Source organism: Coregonus lavaretus (genome assembly GCF_964263955.1).
Source record: "Coregonus lavaretus genome assembly, chromosome: 12".
Classification (NCBI taxonomy): Eukaryota; Metazoa; Chordata; class Actinopteri; order Salmoniformes; family Salmonidae; genus Coregonus; species Coregonus lavaretus.
In genome coordinates, this window is record NC_139999.1 from 38,467,646 (window position 1) to 38,493,361 (window position 25,716).

The 25,716-nt window shown below is 42.8% G+C and overlaps 2 protein-coding genes across 2 annotated transcripts; both read right to left on the minus strand.

Moving 5' to 3' along the window:
• Positions 1 to 322: 322 nt before the first annotated feature.
• Positions 323 to 2,448, minus strand: LOC311138827 (transmembrane protein 233; the record flags this gene model as incomplete). The annotated part of the gene is made up of 3 exons (XM_084173635.1): positions 323 to 334; positions 602 to 736; positions 2,242 to 2,448. 3 exons carry the CDS (start codon positions 2,446 to 2,448, stop codon positions 323 to 325), a joined length of 354 nt encoding a protein of 117 aa, XP_084029761.1.
• A 1,353-nt stretch (positions 2,449 to 3,801) lies between these two features.
• On the minus strand, positions 3,802 to 25,574 carry LOC311138992 (RNA-binding protein Musashi homolog 1-like). The gene is made up of 14 exons (XM_084173813.1): positions 25,481 to 25,574; positions 24,948 to 24,988; positions 24,008 to 24,089; positions 23,773 to 23,857; positions 16,635 to 16,676; positions 16,095 to 16,187; positions 10,231 to 10,279; positions 9,098 to 9,180; positions 8,864 to 8,981; positions 8,334 to 8,414; positions 7,726 to 7,782; positions 6,919 to 6,972; positions 6,671 to 6,825; positions 3,802 to 6,381 (listed from the first exon to the last, which is right to left on the minus strand). The coding sequence occupies exons 1-14, from the start codon at positions 25,549 to 25,551 to the stop codon at positions 6,340 to 6,342; spliced, it is 1,053 nt and encodes a 350-aa protein (XP_084029939.1). The 5' UTR covers positions 25,552 to 25,574; the 3' UTR covers positions 3,802 to 6,339.
• Positions 25,575 to 25,716: the final 142 nt, after the last annotated feature.

Below are 25,716 nucleotides of genomic sequence, written 5' to 3' on the forward strand. Positions count from 1 at the left end.
GTGCGTGTGTTTGGTTTGTGCTTTGGGTATCATGGGATACAGAGGCCAGTGTTCCATATAGTCTTTCAAAAGCAGAGTCTTGCTTCTTAAGTTCTTCTCCCAGATGGAAGAGTAGGAAGGCTGGGTGTGGAGGACGTGTGACGGAGGGAAAAGATGGACACCACAACTGGGGTGGAGTCCCGTACTTGAGGGTGGAGATTACTGCCAAATCTGGCGCCCCAAAACCCTTGTCATAGTCCATTCTGAGAGGTGTCCATAGTCCATGTCTTTGAGCGCGACATTTCCTTTGTTTTGCTTCCTCCAGGCATACCACGCAACTCTTCTAAAATTTATACTAGAATAGAGAGAAAGATAGACACACAGATGAGAAATACACATAGACCTACAGTATGCAAATTATATTTATATATTGTTGAATGCATGTTTGAGTGTTTGTCTCTGTTAAATATTTGCATGTACTTTATGTCTGTTCAAATCTTGTAGTTATTTTTTGTAATACTTTGAGCTTTTGACTGAGCCTGCCTGGAGTGCCAGATGAGCGGCGTTAGCACTTTATGGGAAATTCCATTGGTTACATTGTGGGGAATGGCTGCTGCATTACCGTGGTGAAGTGAACGATGATGAATATGGCGACGAAGAGGAGGCCGATGACGATGGAGGCGATGGCCACTTGGAGAGCTTTCTGACCCAGTCGGCGCGAGCCATCATAGTCTTGCAACTCATAACTTTTCCTGGACTGCATGGGGACAAGAGGGAAAACACTTCACTAAGGGAGCGTTCAACTTCACCAGCAGTCGTGGATTGTCTCTAAAATGTGTTGCTTACCATGACAATTTAAAGAGAAATATGATCATGGCTCATACCTACCTCATACTGAAGTAGACCTGTAATTGGAAAATCAGTTGGAGTAAAATAAATGTGTAATATTTACATGTGATCCTCAAATGTGAATGAGGAATGGTACACATAACCACACATGGGTTCAAATAGTATCCGTTTTCTTTATAATATTTTGAGTGTTTGATTGAGCCTGGCTGGAGTATCAGATGGGTGGGGATTTGCACTTTTGACTATTCCATTGAATACATTGCACCAGACAAGCTCAACCAAGGGCTGTTTAGAAGAAATACTATATGAACCCAGGTCTGCATAACATTGTGTGATTGTGTGTTTGAGAGAGAGAATAGAAAGGTGGAAGAGAAAGTAAGGGAGTCCAAACCCTTTGGATGGGAAAGTGTGTCAGTGACGTGGTGTTTTGAGAGGGGAGGGGAGCATGTTAGGAGGGCACATCGAGCATGTCAGAGGGCACTGCCCTACCACACACACATATGTTCCTCTCATTAGACATGTTTGGTTCTTCCTCAAACACAGACACATACACAGACAGACCGACACACCGTGCACATACACGCACGGCCACACGCAGATGATCAAATAAATACGGGATTACCGGTAGACTCTTTACCATATTACCAACACCACTTCACTTTCTCGGTCCCACAAAAACACACACACATCGTGAGAAAGTTGGGCCAGAGATCCTAGTGTGATCAGCCAGCTCTCAACACCGTATCTTATGACCTGACATGTAGCTTAAGAACATGTGAGAATTGCATAGGAGAACTGTTGTCCTGGCAAGCATTCAAAGCTGGTGCACCAGATATTTTTTTTTACTGCTTGTTGCTGGAATCCCAGAAAAAAAAACATGGAATCAGATTGTTTCCTTTAGAAATGCAGTCAAAAGCTAGAGCAGAGCTGCCTTCCGCTCTCCTCCGCATTCCTCATGCTTTTGAATAACCGCTAACGGACACAATCAGTTTCTACTAGCATTGCTACATTGTCCAATAATGCTAGCCAGATTATTCTGGACATTGCTAAATAACTAGCTAATGAATTTTTAAAGGGTTTGGAGGAAACAACATCCTAGGGATGTTGAAAATAAGTTAAACTTCAAAAAAGCGAACTGTCCCTTTAATACTACATCAACAGAATATGAAATTAGGATTATTTTATAATTGCAAAAATTGTGAAATGCAATACAATATGTTTACAATGTATTCATCTTGCAACATATCACACTCTACATTGGCTTTTTCTTACATAGAAATTGACCTGATGTACTTTTCACACTATTTTCAATATATTTCTCATTCATTATTCAATACATTTATATTAGCTTTAAGACATATATTAGTCAGTGAGTAAACCGTTTCCCATATGCCTGTGATGTCCCCTACTTACCAACACTGAAAAGACCAGGGCTACAATGTTGACTGGGTACGCGGGGCAGAAGCAGGTGAGGATTGTTAGCCACAGGTAACTGTGGAGGGGAGGTGGAGGATGCTGTTCCCCCACAAAACTAAGTCTGTCAAAGTCTGCGCTCCCATTTAGGGAACTCTTAACACCCAAATGCCCTCTTATCGGCTCCAGAGCCAGAGGACGGGCCATGGTGTGGGCAACAGACGGCAGCAGAGAGCGAAAACACAGCCAACGAGAAGAAAAGAGAGACGAGCCACAAAACCGCTGGAGAAAAAGGGAAAGTTAAAATAGAGGGAGATAAAGAAATCTCAGGCCAAAATAAAAATGGCCAAATGACAGAAATTCAGCAAACTGTAGGAATGGTACACCGCACAGGAAAAATCCCACAAAAGAGGAAAAAAGGGGAGGAAATCTGACTTGGACAAAGAAAGGATGGAATAGCCAGTGAAGGAGTAGAGTTGAGCAAGCTTCCCGGAACTGTCCGGAACTGATTGAGGGGTCTGAAGAAGGGAGGCAGGTGTGGAATGGGGGCGTCGAGAACTGTACCCCCGCATAAAGAGCTGACCTCATTTTCTTTAGGGTGGGCAACATTACTACCCCCCTCACACCCCACTCCCCAGAAAAGAGAAAGGAGGGAGAAGAGAGAGACCAGGATCTGACCTCATTTGCTGTGGCTAACATTAATCTCCTCCCTTCACACACACACACTGGCAGCCAGTCCTGGCCAACACTGAGTCAAGTGTGTGTGTTGGGGGTGGGGGTCCCTGTTTACCACTGGGACCTTGAGCATTCCCAAATTAGTTTGGTAAGTGTACAACATTGTATTTCCCACACTCACAAACAACATTTACTCACACTGCAGTCAATTCATCAATAAGACAAGGGTGACTAGCCAACCCTACTGCTTCTGTTTGAGCCCACCTTGAGCACACCTGGGTGGTGTTCAGTAGGCATGAAGCGGGACAAAATGTACTGTACCTAGTAAAATAAAGGTTATGTATTAATATGTGCTTTGTCCTGCCAAGGTCAGGAACAGTGCTGGAGTCCTTCCAAAATATATGTGTTGATGCTTCCCCCACATTTTGTTTTGGCATGAATCTGCTTCCATACAACTTAGTCTCAATCTCTTAACCCTCTAGAGTCTAAGCCGGGGGAGGGGGGGTTCTAAGCTAACATATGGAATTGTTTTAAGATGGTCATACCAAGGACCATTTAGCTATTTGATTTTGAATTTTAAATCCCCTTAAGGTACTCATAAAATATATACACAAATTATTGGATGAAACATAGAATTTGGCATTACTGCTATCAGCCAGTAGAAACTCATTGAATAACAGATTCACTACATGGAACAACAGATAGTCCCCCCAAAAATAAAAAGGAAGTTTGTTCTGAAGTGTCTGTCCTATATCTGAGAGATATAAGAAAGATCAGGAAACTATATATATATATTTTTTTGTATTATATTAATTAGATTTCCGCTGGGCCTCAGAAATTGTAGGCTAAGAGTTAAAAAAATAAAACAGAACCACAATCTCAGTGGAATGCTTTAAAATAATTTATTAGGAATTTTAAAATGGACATTTCCAGAGGAGAAAAAAAAAGAAATACAATATGAGCAGGTGGGGAACAGTCCAAATAAAAGTTTAGTTACAGTGTTGGTCAAGACATTGGAGTTGGAGCTTTAACAACCAAGACCTTGGAGTTGGAGCTTTAACAACCAAGACCTTGCCCCTTTTCCGACCCTGAAGAAAGCATCAACATAAACAAACAAAAAACACCAGCATCTTAAAAATCACTGAATCATTATTGTACACCGGGAACGAAATCGGTCAAGAGAAAAATAGAATTTCCTTTTGTTCTGAAAAAAAGTAAATGCTATACTCATATTGCCATTAATAGCAGTATTATTATTCCTAAGATAAAAAATAACTTATTGCTTTTTGTAAGTTAAAAAGTTACAGTGTTCGTGTCCAGCAGTAGTTTTGTGTTGTGCCCCAGCCAGTCCGAGAAGGGCAGTACTAGCCAGTATAAAATGGGAGATTCTTGTTCATGTTTAGTGGAAGACTTTGTGGAACATCATTTTTAATTTTTATTTGAAATTGAAATAGCTCTGTGAAAAGAGAGGGGACAATTCCACTATGTCTCCTCCTCCATTCCAGCTACTGGTCTGTGTATACCTCTTTTATGTACGGATTGGGACAGAGGCTGCGTTCCATTTCGGTTTACCTAGCCCCTAGTCCCTAGATCTGAAAGGACACATAGGATACGTGGTGTTAGACCAAAATGGAACCAGCCAAACATTTCAGTACCAAAATGGCAGTCAAAAGATTTTTTAGAATCTAGCTAGTTCCATACTTCACCTCACTATTGTGCGCGCACACATCACACACAAACAAATACACGTTCACACATAATGACACAATCACCTTCTAAGGTCATCAGATGACAAATACAACCATGATGTAACCGTTTTTTAAGAGTCAATTGCTTTGTTAAATATGTCCTTCATTTGTTTCTACGGTCCATATGACCGTACATAGAACAGCAAGAAAGAAACAAGAAACAAAATAAAACATAATGAAGGAAAATAGAGCAAAAATATATATACTTTCCCCCCCAAAAAGTTGTATTAAAGCCCACCCAATCCCCCTTAACCCCGACCATGCACCCTCACCATAGCCAATTAAAAACCTTCAGGGCCTCACTTCAGTTTTTCCTTATCTCTGTCAGGGATACGTGGATGTCATGTCCATAGAAATAAAATGACTAGAACAGGAATCCCCATTCAAGTAATTATACTTCTATGGTTATGTCACTTGGTAAGACTGTGCCTTTAAGGGGTCCAATTCAATAGAAATCAGTTACTGGCATAACTCATGCAGATTTGGAATGCACACACTACAGTTAATCCATGTTTACAGTAAGAAACTAAATGAAAGGAAAGGGAAAGGACTCAACTGTGTGAGAATTCCAGCGTGTTCTCTTGTTGTTACCAATTTCTAATGAAAAGGGTCTTATCATTCCGTCTTATTTACAAATATCATCTAGTCTTCAACCCTGCTAATGCATATTGTTGGCCTAAACACCAAACAGATGCCGAGGGGATAGCCACTTTCAAATAGAAAATTACCTGCCACTGTACAACACGTTTGTTGTAGTAGTCAAGCAGACTTCCAGTTAAAATGGCGCCGAACGATTAATAGTAACCCCGCCTGCCGATCAAAGTTCAACATCCCCTCCCTCCTCCCCTACACCACCCTCCCTCCTCCCCAACACCACCCTCCTCTCAAACTCTATATACAATATTTTACAGGAAGAAAATAAAACATTCCTTTCAAAACCAATTACGGAATAAAATACCTTACCGATTATCATTATTATCGTCGCGTTCAATATTAATAACAATATTACAAATGTTTTGTTTTAAAAACTATCAAAATATACATTTTAGTTTTCTTTTCATGTTTCCTGTGACACGTTTGTTAAAAATGGAAATTACATAATTTCTTTGTTCTTCCTCAGTTTACATGGGTTAGGTACCCCTTTTGACAAGGAGACCCCATCCCACACACCAGTTCATCTCTCTCTACTCCTCTCTTCTCCTCCATCTCACCTCAGTAACACATTAAAGGGAGGTCAACGGAACAGACAATACATCAAAACATTGCGATTAAATAAAAAAAACTCAAATATAAAGCAAAACAAATCTGACAGAATCTGTGTTTGCCTTGAGCGTAACCGACAAACATTATTTTCTCACTTATTTTTTCAGCCAGAGCAATATTTAAAAAAAGAAACAGCATTGTAATCTAATGAAATAAACCTATGTGAAGGTAAAGGATAGGAGAAACAAGGGATTGAGAAGAGGGAGTGATATTAGTACAGGAAAACAGGATACAGAAGAAAAAAAGAAAAAAAAGATCTTCAGTCGGTGGGTGGAGTCAGGAGGAGCCAGGGGGTGGGGGGGTTTGACCTGTGGCCGCCAATCGGATTGTGCCATGGGTAGGCACACAGCAGTTTGATTGGCTCATCAGCAGAAGGGACCTCCTCCCGTGCCCGGTGATTTGCTAAATCTGCTCAGTGGTAACCGTTGGTGAAGGCAGTAGCGATAAGAGGACCCTGAGAACGAAGAGAGACACACTGACTATTAGAGACAGAGCAGCTGGTAGATAGTTTGAAATGAAGAAAGGATATGGTTTACAAAATTGCCAACATTTTATTGATTTGTCATTATCCAATTTATACTTCCAGATACATGCCACATATCGGGCTCCTTTAGCTGACTCTTATAGATCCCTCTTCACGATATTCCAACCCTGGGTCATATTCATTAGGCACCAAAAGGAAGACAACAGACTAAAGCAGGGAACTAGTCAAATTTCCGTTGTGAAACATGATAGTGACGTACCCCAAGACTGTGGCCGAATCCTGAGTTGGGGCCAGGACTGGCTGCGCTGAGATAGCTGCTGAGTGCTGAGTCCTGACTGGCTGCCGCATACAGGTCAGCCATTGGCCCAGGGCTGCTGGTGCCTAGGTAGCCTGCGTTACGCGACTGGGTGGAACCTGAGAGCGAGCGAGAGAGAGAGACAGAGCCAGTCAATCAGTCAGTCACATACACATAGACAACAGACAGAATGATGAAGGATAATTATCTACCTCTCATAGCAGCTGCTGCTGCTGCCATTGGTCCATAGGCTGACAGTGGAATGGCTGAGGGACAGAGGAGAGAGGGACAATTTCAGATGTCTTCTTTTACCTATACGTCACCTTACAAAACAGTGTTTGAATTAAGTTGGCCAGACTATTCATTGCCAGGTAGTTTACAATTTTATTTTACTCCCCAATTTCGATCTTGTCTCATCACTGCAACTCCCCAACGGGCGGTGAAGGTCGAGTCATGCATCCTCCGAAACATGACCCGCCTAACCGCGCTTCTTAACACCCACCCGCTAGCCACACCAATGTGTCGGAGGAAACACTGTTCACATGACGACCGAGGTCAGCCTGCAGGCGCCCGGCCCGCCACAAGGAGTCGCTAGAGCACGATGAGCCAAGTAAAGCCCCCCCGGCCAAACCCTCCCCTAACCCGGACGACGCTGGGACAATTGTGCGCCACCCTATGGGACTCCCGATCATGGCCGGTTGTGATACAGACCGGGATCAAACCCGGGTCTGTAGTGACACCTCTAGCACTGCGATGCAGTGCCTTAGACCGCTGCGCCACTCGGGAGGCCGGTAGTTTACAGTTTTAAAGATGGTGAAACCGTGCCCAAAATATCCAAGTGTAACATTGTTGGGGTCAATTCCATGATTCATCAATAAAAAGTGTTATATCAAAGTTAGGATTGAACCCTTCCCGATTGGAAAAAGAGGGCCATTGCACCATTCCACCACAGGTTGGCGATGTTGCCTTATAAAGACAGAGATCGAGAGCTACTTGTAGATCTTAGAGGAGTGACTGACCTGTGAGCTCAGAGGGGTGGGATGATGTCAGAAGGGTGGTCCTCTCTAAATGGAATTCTAGAACAGAAATGTCAAGAGAGTGCTTTTTTAATACAAACACCATCTATGTGCCAATCGACTCACACACATACACATACACTTACATGAACATGTGCACACACACATGCAAGCACATAGGCACACACACACAAGCAATCAATTATAATGGGTATGAGAGACTACAGGGGAGAAGGGTGGTAGGGGAAAAGGAGAGAAAGGAGGAGCAGTGAGGGAAGAGTGGACATGGAAGAGAGATAAAAGTGCAGCAGAGATTACTTTTCACATGAGAGGGGAAGGGAAGTGGAGAAAAGGACTGGGGAGAGGAGGAGGACAAATCTACAAGCAGCCAGACTCTGCCATATGTGTTTATACATGGAGTAAAAAGTGTAGGTATGTCTATGTGTTTGGCACTTAACGTAAAACTAACATCAGTATGTATCTGACATTAGGCCAATGCATTGTTTCTGTTGTCAGACCTAGACAGTTCTTTGGATGAACAACAGACTCAAGTCGTCTGTAACTCATACTCTACATCAATAAGCGTGACAGAGAGAGCGATGCTCATATACCAGGGAACTGGTAGGTGTATCCAGGCGTGATCCCAGGGTAGCCGCGGCTAGCGTACGTAGCTGCTTGGAAACCTGGGTAGCCTGTGAAGAGAGACAAATAAATACCTATCAGGATATGGCTGAACACAGTTGAAGGAGCTGATGCTATTGCATTCATATTAGACCTCATGTAGCATGTAGCAACTAGCACTAGAACTCAGTACCATGCTGTTGCCATAATTGACCTGTAGGTGGAGCAAGATACTATGACTTCACTGTGGGCCATAGCCTCCTTGAGTCCCACTGAAACACATCCCCCTCTACCTCTCATCTCTTTAGCCCTGCTCTCCAGTACTGGGCACAAATTCATAAAGCATCTTTGAGTGGGAGTGCTGATCTAAGATCAGGTCTCCCCTGTTATATACTGTAGATCGTATTCATTGTTAAAAAGGCAAAACTGATCCTAGATCAGCACCCTTACTCTGAGAAGCTGTATGAATACGGTTCCAGAGTGTTTAGCGGCAGCTAAATGACAGTGTTATTGTTCTTACCCAGCATGCCGATCCCCAGCATGAAGGCGTCCATGCCGTAGGGCATCACCCTGGCACGACCTCGAGCCGTACCCGTAGGTGACATCACTTCCTTGGGCTGGGCTTTCTTGCACTCCACCTGGAGAGGAATGCAAATTATTTTAGATATTCTGCATATAGACACACACACTCCTCACTATCAACACTGACACACACATTCACACATATATATACACACATTGCCTGCATACATACCATTTTGTTGTTGATTTCGTGGAAGTGGATCTCACACACTTTCTCCACCATGTCTTCATTCTCGAAGGTCACAAAGCCGAAACCTGAGGGACACAGGAACACAGACTGCTTTACCTTCCCACTATGGCCATTTGTTTCCATTTTCTATCAAACTGACTGCAATCATGACTTCACATGTCCAGTTATTCCAGGTTAGGGGTCACCAAGGAAGAAAAGGAGATGAGGGAAGGAGGCGAGGAAAAAAAATAATGATTGGGACACAGCCCATGTTTAATGCTCCCTTTGTCCTCTTTCCTATCCTCATATACTGTATACTTCTTTCCCCCATCCCTCTCTCCCTCAGAGCATATTATAACGTTTTATTTGCTTTCATCTATTCAATCCCTTTCAGATGACAGAACATAAAGGTAGCAGAGACTCCATCAAAGTATTGAGACTCACCTGGTCTCTCCCCCTTTCTCTCCCTACTCTATTACCTGTCCCTTCTCCCTTCCCTCCCCCACACCTCAAGAGGCTGTGAGGGGATTTAGACAGGTTTGCGTGCCCTAACTGTCAATCTGTCGCCATGGTGAAGGGGGATGGGGTGGAGTATTAGCTAAGGTTTTAGCCTGAGCCCCGATTAAACGAGCTGACCAATGAACCCTTCTCGCCTTCCTTTACTTGTTCCTCCCTGACTGATTCACACTATAGGGCCGACCTGAACTGTACTCCAATGGCTCAGATACCTTGTTTTCACATTGTCCTTTCCAGCATGGTTCCAGCAACTATGGTGGATGCCTAACCAGCTCAGCCCAGTACAGCTCCCGCACATTAAAATACACATTGCATGTGTATCAGCATGAGTGTGTGTTTATCTACACAATGTGTGAGAGTCTGATAATGTGTGTTAATGTGTGTGTTATTTGTTTCCGCATAACATTATCTACACTACAAATCAATGTGTGCTATGCTGCCATTCCATGCATGGCTGAACCAAGGATCAGGCTCTTCAATACTTTCACAATGCAAGAGGTTTACTTTTGCACCAACAAACCAGCTAGTATGGTCTGCCAATTGATCTGAGAGAAGATTATCACAATGAATTGTGTGTGTGTGTGTGTGTGTGTGTGTCAGCTGGTGTTTCGTGGCAATACCTCTGTGTCTGTTGGTGGTTTTGTCGAACATGAGCATGGCGTCATCAACCTATGAGAGAGAGAGACACAGAGAGAGATGAGCTTGGACAAACACACACACACACACACACACACACACACACACACACACACACACACACACACACACACACACACACACACACAGCATGGGGCTTCATTGTCCCTCCTTCAGGCCCTGTACTTCGGAGCAAGAGAGGAGAGGGGGCTAACAGATGGAGAAAGAGGAAGGGAACGAGGGAGGTGACAGGTGACAAAGGAGGAGGAGAGAAAGAAGGGGGTACAGGGGAGAGGAAAAAGAGCGTGGGAGAGACGAAGAGAAAAGGGGAGAAAGAAGAGGCAGTCCTTCTTTCTATGTGAAGTTAAACAGTCTCACTCCCCAAGTTCTAGGAGGGAATATTTACTCTCTGTCTCTCTCTCTCTCTCTCTCTCTCTCTCTCCCTCTCTCGCTCTCTCTATGCAAATATATATATATATACTGAGTGTACAAAACATTAGGAACACCTTCCTAATATTGAGTTGCACCCCCTTTCGTCCTCAGAATAGCCTCAATTCGTCGGGGCATGGACTCTACAAGGTGTTGAAAGCATTCTACAGTGATGCTGGCCCATTATTATTATTTTTGACTCCAATGCTTCCCACAATTTTGTCAAGTTGGCTGGATGTCCTTTGGGTGGTGGACCATTCTTGATACACATGGGAAACAGTTGAGTGAAAAACCCAGCAGCATTACAGTTCTTGACACACTCAAACTGGTGCGCCTGGCACCTACTACCATACCCTGTTCAAAGGCACTTAAATATTTTGTCTTGCCCATTCACCCTCTGAATGGCACACACACAATTCATGTCTCAAGGCTTAAAAATCATTTTTTTAACCTGTCTCCTCCCCTTCATCTATACTGATTTAAGTGGTTTTAACAAGTGACATCAATAAGGGATCATAACTTTCATCTGGATTCACCTGGTCAGTCTATGTCATGGAAAAAGCAGGTGTTCCTAATGTTTTGTGCACTCAGTGTATATTTGGTAGGGGGGTAAGCTTTTCACAAACTCTGTGTCCTGTTCTCTAGCTCTTTGTTCTCCGCTCCACAAAGTTGACTATCCCCATGGAGACCCTGTAAATAATTTCAATTAGGAGAATTTACCCTGCTCTCACCACTCTCACTATGAATAGAACTACAGAGAGAAAGAATTGTGTGTGAGAGAGAAAGAGAGAGCGAGAGAGAGGGCAAAAGGGGGAATTAAGAGAGGGGGACAAAGTTGAAAAAGGGCTTACTAGAGGGAGAGAAAATGAATTTTGCGTGGAGACGCAAAGAGAGGAGGCGAGAGATAGTTCAGGACAGAATAAGGATGGGAGGGGGATTGGTGCATATGAAAGTGTGGGTTGAGAGTGAAAAGAGTTGGGGGAGAGAGAGAGAGAGTGAGGGTTGGATGGACAGAAAGACAGACAGAAGGAGAGGCAGGGAGAGAGAGAGAGAACAAAGAGAAGTGGGGGCTTTGTCAACACGCACCCCTTTCATTCTTCCTTTCCCTCCGCTTTTCTTCTTTTTCTCCTACTCTTCTCCCTGCAGCCCTATTCATGCTGACCCCCTCCCTCCCCTCTTTACTCTCCTTTGCTGGTAAGAAAGTTAGCACAAACTCTCCTCTAACAGAGGAACTGTGAAACTACACCATGTTTTGCCAGTGAGAGACATTATCAGTATTACCATCGCTAAGACACACACACAGCATGACTGCATTGCTATTTTCATTACCTATTAGCATAATGAAACACAACACGGGGTGAAATATGAGTGGAGGAAAGCTCTAGACCCCAGTTTGATTTCTAACCTTTGAGATCATCTGATGGTGTCTTGATGAAAGCAGCACATATAACTAAAGTACTAAAGTAAAAATACGTGAAAGTACTACTTAAGTAGTTTTTTTGGGGTATCTGTACTACTATTTATATTTTCCCTGACACCCAAAAGTACTCGTTACATTTTGAATGCTTAGCAGGACAGGAAAATGGTCTAATTCACACACTTATCAAGAGAACATCCCCGGTCATCCCTACTGCCTCTGATTTGGCAGACTCACTAAACAGTGTGAGTGTTGGAGCGTGCCCCTGGCTATCCATAAATAAAATAAATAAATAAAATGGTGCCGTCTGGTTTGCTTAATATAAGGAATTTGAAATTATGATACCTAGTTTATTTTAGCATTTACATTTATTTTTGATTATTTTTATATTTAAAACCAAATACTTTTAGACTTTTACTCAAGTAGGATTTTACTGGATGACTTTCACTTTTCATTGAGTAATTTTCTATTAAGGTATCTTTACTTTTATTCAAGTATGACAATTGGGTACTTTTTCCACCACTGCTAATATATTTAGTTTATTTGAATAATCTAAAAAACAAAGTTTACACAAGCTGTGAGGATGTGTGAGAAATATTGTGTGTGAGTGTGTGTTTCTGCATGTGTTTCACTGCGTGTGTGCATGGAATATCGAAAAGGTCAGGGTTGGAGACCCGTTAGTCCAACTGAGCTATGACCTCTCTCTCTCTCTCTCTCTCTCTCTCTCTCTCTCTCTTTCTCACACAAAAACACACAGCCCCCCCCCCCCCCGTCCGTCTACCCTCTGTCCTTCATTCATTTTTTATCTCCCTCCTCCCCCCTCTCTCTCTCTTCACCCTTCCGGTCCTCCAAACCCAATGACGCAGCAAAGTCCAGACAGGGAGAGTAAGTGGACAGCTGCAGCACCAGAGACATGTTATCATAAGCGTTGTGTTACATGGTCAAGTAGGCAAGTAGCCTCCTGTTAGCATTAGCACTATCTATTCTAGACGATAACCATTCATTAGTATTAGGCTAACACATGAAGGTGTGAACACAAAACAGCCACCTTTAGCCGTATACAGTGAGGATAGCTAACTGTGATTTATACTAATTTACTTGCTAGCTAACATCTTGAAGTTTGTAGCTGTGGGTAAGCTTTATTGACCAAACAAAACCTACTGGGCACAGACGTCAATTCAGCGTCTATTCCAAGTTGGTTCAACGTTAATTTAATTGAAATGATGTAGAAACAACGTTGATTCAACCAGTGTGTGCCCAGTGGGAAGTGTTAGACCTACTGTTACTGAGTCACAAGGATATTGCTACATGCTAGCTTTGTGTCTGAGAGGACAGTTAGCCTCCTGGACAAAATCAATAGGGAAACAACCTGTTGTCCACTGTTCCAGAGAAGTGTAATACTATCTGGCTGAACTATAGCGCCTTGTATTTACCTCAGCACGGATCACACTCACTGCCCAGTACAAAAGGATGCCCTTTACAACATGTCACATAACATTCTCATTTCGTAACATTGACAAGGAGCTTTTCAGGAACATTCTGAGAACATTTTCAGTCACATAATTTTCTGGGAATGGTTTCAGAGAGCTGCTAGAAATGTACAGAAAGACAACTTTTTCCACAGAGAATGTTCTGTAAATGGGAATGTTCTCTCACCGCCAATTTCAAAGAAACTGGACAAACCAAGAATATTTTGCAGCCCTTTGTAAACATCCACTGAAGAAGACTGTTTTGCTGCTAGGTAGGCTATGAGACAGTACAAACCGTTACCTATTTGCAATGAACATGTGGGCTTCAATCCCTCAGTTCAAACACCCAAACACAGTCAGTGTCTAAATCACCTCAACCGTCTTCCTCTCTCACCTCTGTTTTACTCTTCCTTTGCTCTCTTTACCTCTCTCTCTCTCATCCCTCTCTCCACCCATCTCTCCAAACAGGCCGGCAAACAAAGTGTCCAGTGAAGCCCTCTAATCGCCAACTCACATGGCTGACTGGAGCCCAACTTTTTCCTTTCTGTCCTATCCACCCCTCCCTCCCCATCCCTCTTTCGTCCATTTTACTCCCATCCCTCTTTCGTCCATATAGTTTGTTGACTCTTCGAAGTGAAGAACCACTGCTGTGTTTTTACACTGTACTTTAAGGCAGAGTGTTATCCGATGGTTTCCCAGTACTGTTTTGGAGGGCAGGGCTGGAAAAAGGATAGTGGGAACGCCGGGATAGAGTGCTGGGGAGCACAGCGGACCTCAGGCCGGGCACGGCGGGGGCGTAAAACGAGACTTGTCTCTGTGAGATTCCGACCTGCTTCCCAGACAAACATGGCCGCCAGTGAGCGGTGGTATCAGCTCGTTTGAGGAACCCGTGTACGGTTACATCCGGTTGGTCAATCACATCAAAGAAGAAAGGGCTTTCATTTTGCACTAGAATGACATTGATGCCCATTTAAGCCCAAATGCTCACAAAATGCTCATCTGATTTTGAAGTGCACAGAACAAAATGGTAAGAAATGGTCAGTTCTGTGTGTGTGCTGGATGATTTCACGAGACTGCCCATTTCTAAATCAAGTGACAAGCTCTCTCCAAGACACGCTGCTGTGCAAATCAAATGCTGGAAGCGCAATGTGGGAATCTGCAATGATATCATTTGGCCCAAGCATCTCCTATGTGGGGGTTGATACTTCACAAGATCCAAGCCTCCATCAGAACTATTTCCTCTCCTCCTCTACCCCTTTCCTCTCTTCCTCTACCCCTTTTCTCTCCTTCTCTTACACCCAATAGTTTCTTCCTCTCTCCGCCCCTCAAAGGGACATCATCAAGCCCCTTTAAGGGGATGGTGATTCTGTCTTTCTAGAACGTTCTCTGTCCACTGCTGCTCAAGACAGTCAGGACACACTGTTTTAAGTCGGTGAATGTTAGACATGTGTGATGCCCGACCAGTATGTGCGTGTGTGTTTATGTGTATAAGCCTTTTTATTTTACATAGATTGCTAAATTACCAAGGGACAATGGCTAAAAGCAGGTCACCAAGGCAACAGGCTGAGAGGGAAAGAGTGTGTTTTGGGATGGGGGGGTCAACGAACTGAGGTTGGTTGTGTGTGTGCGGGTTGGGGGGGGTCTTGTTGCAAGAGCAGCTGTTGCATTAGATTAGTTCAGAATTAGAGACCCCCCCTCCTCCTCCACTTCGCCACTGTCCTCCCTCCCTAACTACACCTCTCTCTAGGTCAAACTTCTTCACTCGTTCTCACCCTCCTATCTTCCTCTTCCCATTGATTCCAGACAGTTTGTAAACTTTTTATGGGGTTCAGATCTTCATTCCGTTACATCACCTTTTCTTCAGCCATCACATTTCCCCCCTTCGCAGTTCTACGAGTTGGTTCTTCTCATTCTCATGCATTCCTCTTCTCTCCTGCAGTTTGAAAACACTTCCCTTCCGAGTACACCTCTCTGTCTCCATGAGGTGCCTCTTCACTCTTTTCACCCCTCTTTCTACCCCTTCCCTCTTTCTCTCTTTTAAGACATTCCTCTGTCATCCCAGCATGCGTTTGTCTTTCACTGCATTTCATTCAAATAGGCTTAACTGGCTTGAAGAAAAATGGAACAGACGAAGCAACTCAAACAACAGCAATGGGAGCAAAATGGAAGACAGAAATGCTAATATCGATTAGAACTAATGCTCTTGTGTTCCCTCCCTCTCCCTCTTCTCCTTCATCCCTTTCAACTCTTTTCTGAAATTAGCCACGCTTACCGTGTCTCTAACCCACATGTGGAATGAGAGAAAAAGAAAGACAAAAGAGAGAGAAACAGGAAGACAAATAGGCTGAGAAAACCAGAGATATAGTGAAAGGGGACATTGAATGAAAAAAGAGAGGGCACTTAGAGAAGCTTTGTCTGAAGTTGATCTTGGCAAAATGGAGAACAACTCCTGATTCGAGATATAGAGTACATGTAATGTAATTCGCAGCAACAGCATGTCAACAAACGTGTCTTAACACAGTGCATCATTTACCTTTCCAAACTGGTCAAAGTACTGCTTGACGTCTTCGATGGTTGTGTTCACTGAGAGGCCACCCACAAAGATCTTCTTTGTCCTGGTCACCAACTAACAACACAGAGGAGGAGGACACACTATCATTAACACACAATACATTGAAAAGGCTAGATGTTTCAGGTAATAAAGATCTAAGGGTATTCACAGGATTTAAGAGAGTAGTGTTAAGCAGTACAAATATCTAGGGAGGGGGTTGCCAGCCACTCGGAACCGCATAGTACAGTAATAAGACAATTTATTTGAATGCAAAAACAAAATGTGACTCTGCAGGAAGACTTATTATTAAGACTGTGTGTGTATGTGTTGTGCCTGTGTCTTTAGGCTGGCAGAGCACCCCATTTCTTATGTATTTGGGTTGTATAGAAGTCGGCTGAGGGTGGGGTGAGGGGGATTCCTGCCCCTGTTGCCCTAAATCTGGTGCGGCAGGCGGGCCTCCCCTGATGGGACATGACGGCTGTGACGTCACCTTGGCCTCCAGGATTAAGGATGAGAACTCACCTTGGGTTGGGCTCGACGAGGAAATGCCACCTTGGGATCAATCTGGAGGGGGGGGGGGGGAGACAGAGAGAGAGAGTGAGTTAAAAACTGGTGGACAAAAACATTTGGAGACAATACTACCACTCACTAGTAATGGTGACTCACAGTTCAAGACAACGGACCACAAACTTTTACAGTATTTGAGAGGTATTACATTCCATTTCTATGACAGCCCCCAAACCTGTGATACACTGGAGTCATTTACTTTCTCCAATGCAGTGGCAAACTACATACCACTAGCCTGGTCCCAGATCTGTTTGTTCTGTCTTGCCAACTCCTATGGTCAGGCTATATGAGTTGGAAAGACAGCACAAACAGATCTGGGACCAGGCTAGCATACCACTGTATAATTGCAACACAACAAAACTTTAAATTCATACAGGATATCAATTAATAGACTCATGTCGACACTGATATTCACAGGCGCTGTAATTCTGACCGGAGAAAACAGCTTCTGTGCACGGCATTGTAAGCCGTGGAGGATTTGCATAAAGGCTCAGGTTTCTCACGTGTCTTTCTAGTCAAATCAGGGTCCGCGGTCTTGGAGGCTCAGTTGGTATGAGCATGGCTCAAGCAACGCCAGGGTTGTGGGTGCGATTCTTGCTGGGGTTACATACTGTATACTAAAATCTATGTACTCACTGTACTGTAAGTCGCTTTGGATAAAAGCGTCTGCTAAATGACATATTATTTATTATATATTATGGTGACTAGCTGAGGAGCAGCAATGGCTGCTGTTTGAGTGAGACGGAGGAGACTCCCCCTCACCCCACGGTGTAGGACGGAGAGGAGGGGAGGACTGTCGTCCACAGCTGGCTTCAGAGTTGACGAAGGAAGGAGACTACAGAGCATGGCTACCGTTGGCAGGCGTGGTACAACAGCTCGATTGTTGAGCACCCGCCACCTTTTATAATTCTGTTTCTTGTTTACTCCAAATGCTGGGACGAAACCATGAATTCAACTGATCATCTCATCCTTGTCACTCAATACATATGTCTATAATGACACTTCTTGAGTCAAACAAGAGCCTGATCATCCCAATAGTTTAGTTGCATTTTATTTTCAAAATATTCCTATCAAGCATGCTCATGTAGTGCTCAGAAATCAGTAAAACAAAGCATGTTTGTCACAAAGATAGAAAATCGCAACAAAAAGCAAAGGACCAACACCCCTAACTAAGTCTATTTTGGACAAAGTTTGACTACTACAGTAGAGTGCTATAAGCTACATCATGCCATGCTGTTTAGTATCATCACATTATAAAGTAATGACGGGGTACATATCTACAGCACCTAGAACAGACAGTACTCAAATAAAGAAGAGCACAGGTATAGATATTACAGTGAATGTAGGCCCACACTATGGCCTCTATAGAAGACTCAGCATGCTACTCTTTTAGTTCAGCCCAAATGGGTGTATTCCACAAACCAGGAGCAAAGAGCCAGCTAACGTTCATAAATATTCAGAAACAACTCTGCATGTCCTTGATCGCGAAGAATGACTCAAAATGGCAATGGTATAACTGACTTTTAATAACCCATATTCAACTTTCTTTCTTTATAATAACTGATATTAATAACGCTATAATGGAGTGTTTATAAATGTTAGCCGGCTGACTTGTTCATCCTGCTTTGTGACATACAACCCTGATGGGTTTTAGAGAGCAGAGAAGGATCCCATCAAGCCAGAGCCTATTGGTTTAGTTGTTTATGTTAAGACAAGACTAGACTACATCCGATATTCACCTCAAACTGCCAAACCCATCCAGACATGTTTAAAACTGAAACAAACAAGCAAAGTGAAGGCATTACAAATCATCATTAGCACATGGTTGCCAACACATGTCGGAAAGCAGAGCCTAAAATGTTTTAATCTTACAACATTCACATTATACTCTCAGAGCACTTCTGTTAGGCTACATTTTTGGTTTCTTTCGTTTTTTTAAAATGTATTTTCATCGTGTGTATGTGGGGATTTTAAGGATAGGGAAGGGGGAAGAGATTGAATGAGCAAGAAAGGAAGAAAAGAACGAAATAAAGAAATAGTAAAGACATAACTAAACCAAAGAGAGGAGTTTGAGTAAGTGAAGGAGAGGGCGAAAAAGAATGAAAGAGAGAGGGAGCTAGGCCTAGATCGAGGGAGACAGGGAAAGACAGAGTGAGAGAGGAGAGAGAGAGTGGCTATTCATTTTAAAACAAAAACTCCACATGAGAAAGTGGGCCCGCCCATTTGTGAGCAGGGAGTCCTGGCCCAGCGGGCAGCCCCTCTGATTTCATTAATTAACAGGACAAAAGGGGACAAAACAGATGGACCCGCAGAGGAACAGGGTCTCCGCCAACCACCCCCCACTCACACACCCTGATCGTGCGGTTAAACACATAAAACACACACACGCACAACAGGCTCCACCAAAGCACTGCTTCTACTAACACATTCTCTCAATAAAAAATTGTTTTGCAAGGAAAACACACGGCCACACAAATAGTTAACGAAAGTGTGCTATCCTATCCTAATTCAACACTTTATAAAATACATCTGTTTAGAAACAACCATACTAAGAAGTTTGGAAGGTAGCTAGGCTAGCATGTCACTTTGTGGACGGCGATTTGATTTGGGTCTGGGCCATCAGGGTCAATCTGCACAGCTGAACAACTGCAGAGTAATTAGTTAATGAAGTCCACTAATGAGGCCCCCTACCCTACCCCAAGACCTGGCTAGGACAACCAATGTGTGCGTACGTTCATGTGTGTGCGACTAATCACATCCTTCAGGAGGGCAGGTACACACTCTGGGATGAGGCTATACTTCAGAAGCGCAATCCAGTTTGTTTCCTTCAATCCAATTAGGTGCCTCTGAGATCCATACTAATTACAGATGTAGTTTCTTAATTTGATCACCCTGTTGCAGGAGAACCTTCCTGCTGCAATGCAGGAAATGTAAAACTTGTAGTTTATTTGAGGTTTAAAAAGGCTTATTTTCCTGCTGTAGCAAACTGGCTCAAATTAAGATCCTACACTTGTACAGACCAGGGTTCGGCCTCTCTCGCTTTTCCCTTCCATCTTCTCCTCCATCCCCCTTTCGTCTCCTCTGACCCTGTCAGCACCAGAGAGCTAATCTCCATTGAGCCATGACCTGGGACAGTGCTAACTGCTAATGCTAACCTGGTTCCCACCCCATACGGAGTCCAATCAACCAATATTCAGTCCGTGAACAGAAACACAGTCAAATTCAATCATCAGATTTGAATCGTTGCAAAGTGTGGGTTTTGATGACGTGCTAAATCTCTATTCTTGCTCTGAGTCTGGTAATGAGTTTTCCCCTTGTGAAAGAAAAATATAACTATATTATCTGTGAGCCGTTTAGCATTGCTGCTAGCTAACTTTAACCAGGCCTCTCACTGTTAACCAGGCCTGTGGTATCACTAAACTGTTCTATAATTGCTAACCATCAGTAATAATAAATAATAATAATAAGCCATTTAGCAGACGCTTTTATCCAAAGCGACTTACAGTCATGCGTGCATACATTTTTGTGTATGGGTGGTCCCGGGGATCGAACCCACTACCCTGGCGTTACAAGCGCCGTGCTCTACCAGCTGAGCTACAGAGGACCACAAACTGTAAACTGCCTATTCATGTATGTATAAAAATAAGTAAATACATGTATGTATAAAGCTTTATTACAAGGGTCAGTAATCTGCCTCAAGCATAACCAACATCATTATGTATTAATCTAATGCAATGGTTAACTATGTACATGTAATAACGTTCATGAGCAGTTTATGACCAGACCTTCAAACAAAATAATAAAGTGTAACCAAAGTTCTTTCTCACACTCTTCATGATGTATATTCAATGCAGCAACACTAACATACCCAATCAACTGATTGGTAGAATTGGCTATGTATTGTGGGGCTAGAACAATTGTTTATATTAATTCACAATAATTTGTGTAGGCTTGGAATGTGAATACGTGGATAGGAAATCCATGCAATCCAAACTCACTTTGTACCAGTGACGCTGATTTGATGCGATAAAGTCTATTAGTAATAGACTAGATTTGTTTTGAATAGTCAAAATGGAACCAGGGCCGTGTTCATTAGGAACCAAATGGAAGAAAACTGACTGAAACATGGAGGGACTACCTGGACTATTCCAATAAGAAATACTAATTTTCCACTGCAAAATATTTTGAAACATTTTCCGTTGCGTGCCCTAATGAGCACGACCCTGGATTGTCCTAGTCCAGACGAAGCAACAACACTCAGGTCCACTTTTCTATGCACTACATCACACTGCTGCCCTGTGGCGGAGGCCTCTGAAGCAGCCAAACAAGTAGAACTCTGTCTTCATGCTCAAACAACATCACCAATCTGCCTCACTCATAAAAACCTATTACATTGGTCAATACTGGCATTGTCAATAACAACATGAAAGTTGTCTAGATGTTGGCTTCTGAGAGCATCCCTGCATGATTTAATCAAATATGTTTTATCCGCACACATCTTGGCCCTATATAAGATTGACAGTGCTATATGTTCCATCCACATTACAAACAGTAACATAGACTTTCATAATCGTGTAGTTGGCTAAAATTAAGCACCACTCTTCTGTTTGTCCCCAGCTCTTTGCTTTTACTGTGTCAAGCGTTTTGTCACTGCTTTTCAGAGTGCTTACACTTGGCCCCATTCCTACTTCCAAACCCCTCTCATTTACCTTGTCCTTTCTCTCTCTCTCTCCGTTTCTTTCTCACCCTCCATGGGGTGAGCATGAAATTCATTCCAGAAAGGAATTTCACTCTCCTTCTCATCTCATACTGGTCAAACAATAGCCATGGACAAGGGAGAGAGAGGGAGAAACGGTTTGTTGGAGACTGTTGGAGAGGTAAAAGTTAAAGAAAAAGAGACCGTACAAGAAGGGGACAGACTGAAAGACGTGAATAGTCTGTGAGAGAGCAGGTGAGAGTCATTGAGAAATTGAAAAATATTAAAGAGAAAAAAGTGAGAGAAAGGGATTTGGTAACAATGAAATGGAGTCCCTTTTTCTTCCAATTACACAGTGCCACAATATATCCATTGACTTACTATATGCTATGCTTTTCCAAGACTTTTTTTTTTAAAGCAGCACACCGGACCATTTCAGCACACCAAACACAACACTGTGAGCTGCAGCAAAACATTGTTATCTATCAAAAAATAATGAAATTTATCAAAAACGATGTCCCTGTCTAGTAGACAATTCAACCCTCAACATGGCCACAAAAACCTTGTTTCAGGATGTCCCATGCTGTGATTCCAGAGGCTTGGCCTCCTCCCTCCCACGGATTAGCATTAGCATCAGACGCCCCACTCATTCTCAAACATTATGCGCTGCGTCATTCAGACACGTTAACACACTTATTGACCATCACACCTTTACACATGCACGCGTACACACACATCGACATAGTGGAGACCAGGTCTTCAAAGCTCACCTACCTCATAAGATATTCAAGAATCAGACTCAGAAACACACACACAAACACTTCTGACAATACAAGATCTACTGTAACTAGGATCCACAAATACATTGCCATGCTACTGATTTCAAACCAGTTCTGAAGTGTAAAATACCAACGGGGTTACACAAAAACACATTGCCACCTTGGTCAAGTATACAAGAAAATATAAATGGTGCGATCTATTTATAGGATATTTAACTTAATAGTATGTGTATCTGTCTTGAACAGGTGATACATTTGGAGTAGTGATTTAGTTGTATGAATCAACCTCAATGTCTTCACAAACATATTTCTATGTTATGACAATGTGTTCACTGAAAAAATAATTTTACTGTAATTACTCTAGAATCCAGATTGTAGCTATAACATCAGTGCATTTGCTCCTTTCTTAAACATCCTACTAGGGGTTTAAGAGATTAATTGTAACTGAAAAACGAATGTCCAATGCTATATAAAATCAAGGACCTGTAAAACAATGTACTACAACCACTGCCGTTTTGAAAGTTATCGCCATTGTGGCTATTGTCCATGGGTTGACTTTGCAATGTTGGTGGCAGTACATGCTGCATTCATCTTCAAATGCTAGGAGAGAGTTGTTATGGAGACATAAGTCCCACAAGGCTGTGGAGTCACCATAATATCCCCTATGACTGATTTCACCCACGGCAACAGACCTGCTTCGAGTAACCAAACTAGCCTTCCATGTTACATCCTCCCCCACTCGCTCTCACCTTTCACTGTCAAATGTTGTCCCTTTAGGGCTAGACAGTGTGTGTGTGTATAACAGTAGCGTGTGCGCACATATGAGAGTGTGTATTGAGGGGGTTGGGGGATGGAGACACACCCACACATCCATGGCTGACAAAGCTGTATGCTGTAAGCTTCATCAACGATTATGTTACTCTATGTGGCATCACCAGTGTGCTTCAGAGACTACAGTGTTATGCATTGAATTAGAATGACATTCCCATTCAAGTCAACATTCCAATTCTAAGGAGTTTTTATTTTTTAAATAATTATATTAAGTTATTCCAGGCTGGGACTGAACTCAAGGACTAGTTGACAACAATGTTCAGGTTAAATGTTTTTGTTGAATTAACTTAATCTAAACAGTTCTTTACTTTTGATGACCCCCTTAAAACTTAATTTAATGGTTTTTAAAATGCACAACTCAACTTCTTTAACACGTTTCACAGCCCTAACTTCTTTCTTTTTGGGGTGAGAGAGAGAGCTCAGGCCTCTTCCTCCCCGTCTCGGTCCCCAGGTAATCATGGCGATGAACAGCAAGAAAGAACGCTTTCATGTCACGCACCGTAAACCAGGATTTGGTGGGAGGGGAGGAGAGGGAGTCGCCCATAGACTCTCCTAAATGTTCCTACCAGGGCCTACCCTTTCATACATCACATGGTGTATAACATTATGCCATAACATGGCAGAAGAAAAAATACTTACCAAGAACAACTGCATCCATATCAAATATAGACAATGCTATAGATGTATGCCACAACAAAATTATTTAGGCCTATTATATATTGCATGTGAACAATTTCCCCATATACAATAATGTTGCTTGTGCATTTAGTTGCAAGCGTAAACTTACTGTTTTAGAATCCAGCTCATGTCTGTTTTGCGCCAAAACTTTATCCACACCAGCCTGGTCTATGTATGTTACAAACCCGAATCCCCTGGAAAGAAAAACGCAATGCATTGAATTATAATAACAGTTTGACACAACAAAACACAACCACTGGCCGCAAAATCATGTTATTTTAAAAGAAAATAAACCCATGAGCGCGCGCCTAGGATAGGATGGTGAGGTGCGCACGCCTCCTTACCTCGATCTCTTCGTAACTGGATCTCGCATCACCATACACTCCTTCACCTCGCCGAATTTACAGAAGTATTCATTCAATCCCTCTATAAAAAAGTGAAAATATGGTTAAACAGTTTTCCAAAGACGAAATGTCCTTTTAATGTAGGCTATAATAATTCATTTAGATAAATGACAACAGACAACGCAAATGAGCAAGACCACGTTGTTGTTTGTCTGTCGCGACGTCATTCATTGAAAATAGGATAAGGGTAGATTCAACTCTGCCTAGGTTGATCGTCCATGGCTATAATATGATGATACGACAATGTTAAGTTTACTTTAGTGATAACTTAGGGTATAAAAATAAGATGAATATAGGCTATACTTTTACATCAACCTATAGGCAACACAGTTTACAAACACTGAGTTTTAGACTAACTGTATTCTATTGAATGAATGGCGTCAATAACGCTGTAACAAGCGCAACAATGCGATATCACACACACAAAACACCCCGAGAAATGCAGAAGCAACGAAGTTCTCAACGACGAGACAGAGGCAAGTCGCCTGCTTCAATCAAATATCAAAATAAAAAAAGTTGTTGCATAGGGTAACAGACCCCACAAATAATATACAATAATTTCAAAATAAAGCTAAATGATTTTATACTCATTTAGAACGTTAATCGCATATTGTCTCGCCTCTCTGTTTCAGCCTACAGTCTAAATCATGCGTAGCCTAGGCCTACTGATCCTCGTTGAATGAAAGCTTTGATTTCGGCAGCATATAGCCTAAACTATCAACTGTCTTTTTTAACAAACTTCCGGGAGCTTCACATACTAAACAATGGTAATATTGACTGTATACATAGTATATAAACGAGTAATAATTACACTATACATCTATCTAGGCATTTTATTTGCATCCAGGGACTTTGAAAAGTCGCTCGCGGGACAGCTCACCTTGTGTTGTCTGCCAACTGAGACCCCCGATGAACATTTTGCTGAATGGGAGAGATAGAGGCGAGAGTAAGTGGTGTAGAACAACATATTCCCGTAAAAGAGTCTTCAGAGATTAAAACCAAATTGATATATATATAGGCCTACAAAATAACATAAATAAAGTAAAGAGAAAATCGGCCATGTTGTGAAGGCACGAGTGGTCAAGTCGGGCCGTTATAATCCCTACGAGAAGATACTGTAACCAGCCAGTTCTCTCCAAATGGAAAGGAAAAGTTGTTAGAATCGTAGCCATCTCCTCACTCAAAGAAAATAGGAGAAATAAACAAGAGATAGATCCTGCGCGGTTGAGCGGCAGTAATACACGGTTGAGCGGACCATATTGGAGAGGTAGAGCGCTAGAGCACATCAGAACAAGCATGCTTGTCTTTTGTCTCCGCGCTCCGGTGGGCTCCACACAAACCAAACTCCACGGTTATCTCACATATGGAAGCAAGCAAGGCCAAGACGCAGGTGAGACGGTGTGGGACCTTTACCAGGGATCGTGGGGGGAGTTGTCCACGGAGGACAGGCTGCTTTGGCTCCCTTCTGTATCCATTCCGTTCATCTGTTCCCGACTGTGAGTTGAGGAAAGGCAGTGAGAGTTGCAGACTCAGTCGCGGGTGGATGAGGGGGGTGGTTTGTCTGGAGGAGGGGCGAGCGAGCGAGCGCGGCGCGCGCACGCACGCACACATGCACGCACGCACACTGACACACACACACACACATACAC